The sequence below is a fragment of the Coffea arabica genome, chromosome 10c (genome assembly GCF_036785885.1).
Source record: "Coffea arabica cultivar ET-39 chromosome 10c, Coffea Arabica ET-39 HiFi, whole genome shotgun sequence".
Classification (NCBI taxonomy): Eukaryota; Viridiplantae; Streptophyta; class Magnoliopsida; order Gentianales; family Rubiaceae; genus Coffea; species Coffea arabica.
Window position 1 is genome coordinate 53,576,677 of NC_092329.1, and position 8,067 is coordinate 53,584,743.

Here is an 8,067-nt window from a genome sequence, read left to right on the forward strand (position 1 = left end):
CGGGTGTACGTTAATTAGTTTCATATGCCAATTTTTTTTCAAAGAAAATTAAAGTTAAATGGATATATATACACAAGTGCAAACAATAAATATGATTGACATAATAATTTAGATTGCTGAATATAAGACTTATGTTAAAAATTTCAAGAGAAATACAATTTAACCTCATAGAGAAACCCTTTTGGTGTTGGGGGAAGGTCTCAGTATCAATTAAAAAAGGCTATTGTAGAACGAGAATCAATAAACGTGTGTGGAGGGCTAATTATGATTTATGAGTAATAAGTCATGACAGTTGGATCCTACTAATTAGATCTTGTTTGGTAAACGTATTCTCGAATTATTTTTTTTTAATCTCACATACATCAAATCACTATAATATATTTATCTACAAAAAAAAATACCAGTAAACAACAATTCAAACGGGTTAGCAACGTTTTTCTAAAGTTCCATACATCATGTAACTATTCCGTCACCTCACCTGAGAATTAATAAAGTACAGTCTAACCTGCGACTCAGACTTTAATCAATAAAATAAAAGAGAGAAGATTACGTTGATGACTTTGAAAATGATTGCTGTGGATAATCAAAATAGACAAAAAAAAGATTATAGGTTAATGCCTTTATGTTTTTTTTTTTTCTCTCTTGGTTTCTTTAATGCTTAGAGGTAACTTGATTCACACCTTTCCAGGACTTTTGCAATTGTGAAAAATCCAATACTTAGTTGTTTAAATGAACAGAACATGATGGTGTGCTCGAGAGAGGAATTTGTAAAGAAATACCAGCTGACAAAATTAAATAAATTAATTAAAGGTCCAGAAATCCATCAATTTTCTCGCACGTGCTTGTGCGTGATATTGACAACTCATGATCAAGTGGAAACGTGACCCCATTAGGAACTTATAAAAGTCATGTACGAATAGTGATTAGCCTATCAAAGAAGAAATAAATAGTGCCATATACTCTTTTTTTTTTTATTGGACTGATTTTGAGCAACCTTGTGTCCTTGACATTCTTGTCTAGTCATCTTCTTTGCTTAGCAGCTGTATGCTGTTTCCCACTTCTCCTTCTTCATTCAAATGTGTTGGTCCCCATAAGTTTCGTACTTTTTCTTGGATTTAATTTTAGGGTTACATTCTCTTGAGCTTAATATCTTCATTCAAATGTTGTCACGAGTTTCCCTTCCATTTTCACTTTTGGCCATGCATTTGAGAGGAAATTTAAAATCAGATTTATAGGTCGAATACTTTAGAGGGTTTAACTTTGGTACTCCAACATTTGAAAGGAACCACGGTACAACATCGCGGCTCTTGTTATTGTTGAATTTTAGTCATTCACATATAAAATTAAGCATATTAATTTTTTTACAAATTTAAAATATGTCTTTTTGATCCCTTAATATATTTACAGTCATTTTCTCGTAAAAAAGGTTAAGCATATGTCACATGTTCAAAATTCAAAAAGACCAAATTGAAAGTTCATGTAATTTGTAGTCAATTATCCTAATTCAAAAAATTCCACGAACCCCAACTCTACCACCACCTCAACCAAGATTCACCTCTGTTCAATCCCACGTCTCCAACTTCTACGAATCTTCCCTCCCTTCCCCCTTCCCACCACCACCATCCTTCTTCCTCTGAGATTTTGAGGAAGAAGATGAGAAAAGATGAAAAGGATACGTAGATATATGCTTTCCATTTTTGGAACTTGTAATTTCATCATTTTGAATTTCAATTGATAAATGTATATCTGTCCGAAATGGGTTTGTATATATTTTTTTCTAATTTAAGGAAAAGATATTATGATTTTCATGAGCTTTTGTTTATTTCTTCTGTTTCATTTGACGAGTATTTAGACTTTGAAAAAGAAAGGAAAAGAGAGAATGAGGTGAGCTTCCAACATTGCCTCTTAAGTTTTTGGAATTTGATATGCATGTGACTATCTTGGTTGAAAGTATAGTTGGAAATGTGTTCAGCAACCAAATAAGAGAGGAATTTTGAATTTATAAGAGATTCCCTCAAAAAAAATTAATAAGAGATTAAAATGATTTATTTTATATGTGAGAGAGTTAAATTTAACAACAATAAAATGTGAGGGACTATTGGTTTCATTTTTCAACATTGGAATTTTATTATCAAACCCTTTTTAATAACTAAATCCCACAAATTTGAAGCATTTTGCCTATCCAAATTAATGCATAAATTAAACCATAGCATGATTATAATAATGCAAGGAATGAACCAATATCTTTTTTTCGTTAAAGACAAAAGTGCAACATGAGGACTTCTCAAGGTCGCCTGGAAGTAACTAGTATCAATTGGGAATTGCATTTGCTAAAACTTAAGTTTGAAAACTGAATTCTAGAGTTTGAAATCTGAAATATAGATTCATTAAGTTAGTAAATTGTTAAGTAATAAATTTGACGCATTTAAGTGTATATCACATTAAGTGATTAGTGAATAACTTATCACTTATTTTTTTGGAATAAATTTTGTCTAGAAAATTCATACCACTTAATTTATTCAAATGTTCTAGTCTTAGTCATCAAATACGTATGAACATATTAAAATCTGAACTTATTGAATTTAGGTGCTAAATTAAGTTATTAAATGGGATCTAAGTGTCGAAACTTTAGTAGCCCTTTCAAGTAGTCCACTACAAGTCCATAACTAGTGCAATTAGTAATCAAAGGCCCTTGACGTTAAAAAAAAAAAAGGCACTCAATGTTCCCTTCGTCGGCAGACCGAATGGCTTTTGTCCCTCAATAATCTTAGCCTTAACAAGAATATCTATTTAACCAGTGCTCGAATACGACGAAGGAACATCTTCATGAGGAATTCTGAAAATTGTACAGGTGAAGTGATAATTCTGGCGGTGTTGAGTGCTGCTTTGACTTTTTTCAATTAGAAAGTACCTATCTACAGCTTATGCCTATTGTTGGCTAAGCTTAGATATGCAAGCACTTACAAAAGGTAAGTGACAAATAAATGGATGACAGAAAAAAATTCTTTAAAGTCACTAAGATATGTTCAATAATTAATCTAGACATTGATTGGATGAATGTTTTTTGGGATGTTACTAGATGAATCTATAATAATTTTTTTGATTAAAATGTAGTGACATAAAAAAGTGATGAAACATGTGTTTAGAATTTCCAAAAAGAAAATTATGAAAATGTTCACCATCCAAGCAAAGCCTTAGATAGTTTTCTTTTAATCTTTTAAGGGGTAACCAAAGAAGGAGACACGAATGATACAATTATTTTCCCATTTTGAAGTGATAAAAAATAAGCCGTTTAATTGCTACATCTGCTTTTTAATAAATAAGTTTTGTTTCTAACAAAAAATGTTTTTCAATAAGGAAGGGAAATTTGAATCCAAAACTTTTACCTTAAACCAAATCCTCCTCGACAAATAAGATTCTTAATTTTGAGGTGTCAATATTTGGCAAGTTACACATGTTAATATCATTCTTGTACATTTCGTCCTCAGTGGGCGAGAATATGTACTGCTGTTTTCCCTAATGATAGTCAAAGAACATGATATTAACATGATAATCAGCCTCGTTTAACATGTGATTTGCTCCAAAAATCAGCCACGTTTTGCAGACATGATAATCTGCATTCAATAGGCCTGTCAATTGGCTCATACGAGAATTTTCATAAGTTCAAGTTCAACTTATTTAATTTGTATCATTTTCGGGTTTTGAGCCATGAGTTTCGGATTGATAAATGTGATGATCATACTCAACTCACAAAATATTCGGATTTTGAACCTTATTCGGACTGAGCCCAAACTCACTTATTGCTCTTCAATTTTTTTAATATAATTACTATAACTATTGAGTTATAAAACTAATTTAACATCCACAGGACTACAACATTAAAACTAAACATGAACGAGTAATAGTTCTTAAAAAGTACATAAATCAAGAATTTTTAAACAATATTGATATCTAATTCATTCAAAGTACACGAAAAATAGTAATAAAACATGTGGTCATAAGTCAATACATTTTTTAAGGTTGGAACTTCTTCATAGCTTTGTGACTTGAATTCAAATATGCTTGGTGATTTGTGTTTTTAGATAAAAAAGAAATCAACAAATATTATACCAATACAAAAAATTTACTCAACTAATAAGAAAAGTTAGAGTTTCAATTATGCATTATCAATATTGACTCTTAAGAAAGTTAGTAGAGGAGTGTTCAAATATATTTTTGTATTTTGTAATTTATATATATTTAGTAAAACTTTTTTTCGAGCCGAATGAGCCGAACTCGGGCCGCCCGGCCCCATTGACGGTCCTAGCATTCAACCATTGGGAGTCCGGGTTTCTTACCGTAAATAGTGATCCACACATTATCCTTTTACCGTACCTGTCCCCGACTATAAGTAACACAATTTTGGGGAAAAAAAATTGATTACTCTATTATATTCCATCAGCAATGAATCATCTACCTGGGACATTCCCAGTTTGATCCATAGAGCCCAAGCCAAAAGATATTTGAACAGCATACCCGCCCAACCTATGTATATACTACCTCACTAGGCCCTTGATGGATATTCATGAGGCATAGGATTAATAATTCAGTTAGTTTCTATAATTTTTCAATCTTTCTTTTTAAATGGTGTCTCATGGCTTGGGTCTTCTATTACACATTTTTATGTTACACTATGGCCTTGTTTGGAAGCGGAGTTTTTGGCCAAGTTTTTTTCCTACAAATTTTTTAACAACTTCAGATACAATAATTTCAAAATACTTTTCAAAATTTTTAAACTACACACTTTAAAATACTAAAAAACAAAAAAAAAAAAAAAAAATTCCCTTCCTTCATTTTTTCTTCTTCTTCCCCTACCTCAATCCACCACCATCTCTGCTGGTGATGGCCGGCGCCTTTTTTTTCTTTTCTTTTCTTTCACCTTTTCCTCTTCTCTTCCTCCTTCCTCTCTCCCTCTCCTCCTTCCCTCTCCCCCTCTCCTCCCCTCCTCCCTTCTCCCCCGCCATCTCCTCCCCCCTCCTTTTCTCGACCACCCTCCTCCTCACCCTTCCCTAGCGCAACTAGATGGCGTGGAAGGGAAGGGGGAGGAGATGGAGGGGAGAAGAGAGGAGGGGTGGAGGAGAGGGAGAGGGAAGGAGAAGAGATGGAGGAACGGGAAAGAGAGGAAAAAAAAGATTCTGTCGCCGATCGTCGTCGGAGATGTTGGCGACGGCAGTTGGTCAGTGGGGAGAGAGGGAGAAAAAGATTGAAGTGGGGTGACCGAGAAGGAGAGAAATGGAAAAAAAAAGGAAAGTTTTTTTTTTCTTAAAGAAAAAATTTTACACTTTTTAAAAAGTTTTTTTACAAATTCTACAGTAAGTTACAATAAATTTTTGGACAAACATTCAAAAAATTTACTTACCAAACGGGACCTATGTTGCCTAATTTCTTAAAGTAACAAGTGTCCAATCAAGAGAGATATTTTAAAAGTTAGATTCTTATCTATTATTGCATAGGACATGTGTCAATCAAATAAATAGTGTAACAAAAGTGTAATATGAAAAGTTGTAAAAGAAAATGTTTTGCCTCTTATAACCCACTAAATATCTAAAAGTATGAAGATCTTTGACAAATGGGAGAGTCAAATTTTACATCCAGTAACAATCTGGTTGAATATGTATCTTAATTAATACACATTTTATAAAAATCCTATCGTTTTTATAGCTAATTTTTCATTCACTTTTTTTTTGTTTAAAAATTAAAGTGAAAACAGAAGAAAAGGAAGCTATTGTCCTTAATTCAATCATTTTTTGGTTTAGACTTAGTAGCATAAATCCCTAATTCATACATTTGTCTTTTTTTTTTTTATATAGACAACAAGAATGATCTTATTAATGAGATTGTTGGATTTCGTGTAACACTATTTGTTTGACAAAATTCGATGGGGGAGTTCCATAGCGATTCTTCAAGGTTGCCCGATTTTGCAAAATGAGTTAAACTATATATGCACAATCTTGTTAGCCTCTTTAGGAATCCAATTTACATCAGCAATATCATGCTCTAAGAAAGCTAAACGAACATCCTCAATTATCAAGCCAATATCCAAGAGAATGTCTTCATCCACTTACCCTGAGGATGCACCCTGCCCCTTCCAAAATGTAACTTTGAATCATTAAGATGTTTGTCAGTGATACCGCTTCCCTTGCTGCAAGAGCTCTTCTAAATCGGCATTGGTTAAGAAATCAAATCTTTTTGATAAGCCAGCTATGAACTGACTATCAAAGTTACGAATAACTAGGCCAACACCAATAACATGTTTAATTGATGTTACAGAAGCATCAAAGTTACCGTGTAATGGGAATGAGGAGGCAAAGGCCAAGATATGGAACAGGCATGGCGAGCAGCGGCGAAGAATGATCATTAGCCTCCTGAAAAGCAGATAGATGATGAAGTGCAAAACTAACCATTGGGAGAGAATCCACCTGCCATTGAAGAGTACATCATTTCTATTTCTCTGTATTTCATAGCAAAGAGTTTCGAACAGCTCACAATCCTCTGCTTCGAACCAGTAACACTGGAAAATAGAAGAGAATGCGAGGCAAGTCTCCAAAATGGTTCCTTGCAAACATCACACTTAGAATCAGTAAGCTACACATTCGTTTTTATCCATAAATTGGTAAAGGTTAAAGATGAATGATGAATTGAAGTAGAGATTCCATTGGAATTATGAAGGTTTACAAGGGTCAGACAACAAATTACAACAAAGTACAATAAAATGTTGAAAAGAAAATTGATAAAAATCAACCTACCACCCAACATCCTACAGTCCAAGATCCTCAAGATTCTAACCATGATCTATTCTCCAAAGATGGTTGATTGCTAGCACCAAAACTTGTACACTTTTGTTTTTGCCCTTTTGGAAGATAATAATTCTCTTCTGTAAAGGGCTATTAGAATAATTCCCCAAGGAAAAAATAATAGTAGTGTTTCCTTTATGTTTAGGTAAAGATAATTGTACACTAATTAAACAGTATCAAATAATTAATCCCAAATGGAGTTATACACTATGAATTCTTCACTATGCCCAAACTCTTCTTGTCCGTAGAAAACCATAGGTTCAGCTGAAAACAAAGCCCCTGTTAATTCCATCCACATCTTGGGTGAGTCCAATGGTGATTCATATAGAGCTTCAATTTGGCTAGAGGACAACCCCACCCTCGCCGGAACTAAGCTACTTTTAGCATAATCACCACCACATTCATTCACCTCCTGTCCCTGAATTTGCCTCTTAAACCACATTGCAGCCTCCTGAGCAGCCATTTGAATATGTTCAGCACTCGAACTTGCTGGTTTAGGAAAATTCTCCCCCAATTCAGGGAAATTGAGGCGAGCCCTTGCACCTTTTAGGTGCAAAGCAGCTACGTCATAGGCCGCCGCGGCCAACTCCGGTGCTTCATAGCTTCCTAACCATATCCTGCTTTTCTTGCCTGGCTCACGAATTTCGGACACCCATTTCCCCCATTTTCTTTGCCTGATTCCTATATAACTTTGTCTGGCATATTCATTTCTGATCTCTTGTGCCATTTTTTTTGAGTAAAATGAAGAGGAAATTATATGTCTTGGGAACCCTTAATGGCTGAACCTATATAAATAACATTATTGATTTATGCTTGTCCTGGAAAACCAGAAGCATGGGCACTTTATTTAGTTAAGAGTTGGGAGTTGAGAGTGAGGAGATGAAGTGAGCTTCCACGTAGTTGCATGAGATGAAAGTGGATTCAAGACGTATGACAGAGAGATTGTGTGACTTATATTGTGGTGGCCCAGGGAGAAATTATATGCATCTTGTCAACCAATGAAAAGGAGTTTGGTTGCATTATTATTACACTTCCATCAGTCAGATCAATTTTACATGATACGCGAGGGCTAAATTCCAAATCCTTGAGAAGTATTAGTTGAACCACATCTTCACTCTTTTTTCTTTGCTATCATACAGAGCTTCACGGAGCTATGCTATTTTTAGGTAGTTATGTTATAGAACAATACGTACGTTGAATAGAACTGGTAAATTAAAATTGCTGAAGCATGGAT

At 34.1% G+C, this 8,067-nt stretch overlaps 1 protein-coding gene across 1 annotated transcript; it reads right to left on the reverse strand.

The window, feature by feature from the left end:
• Nucleotides 1-6,670: 6,670 nt before the first annotated feature.
• On the reverse strand, nt 6,671-7,693 carry LOC113713280 (ethylene-responsive transcription factor ERF022-like). The gene has a single exon (XM_027236965.2). The coding sequence runs from the start codon at nt 7,558-7,560 to the stop codon at nt 7,018-7,020; it is 543 nt and encodes a 180-aa protein (XP_027092766.1). The 5' UTR covers nt 7,561-7,693; the 3' UTR covers nt 6,671-7,017.
• Between the last annotated feature and the right edge of the window lie 374 nt (nt 7,694-8,067).

Excerpts from the sequence above, each read along its gene's own strand:
- LOC113713280 (XM_027236965.2), bottom strand. The coding sequence starts at position 7,560 with ATGGCACAAGAGATCAGAAATGAATATGCCAGACAAAGTTATATAGGA.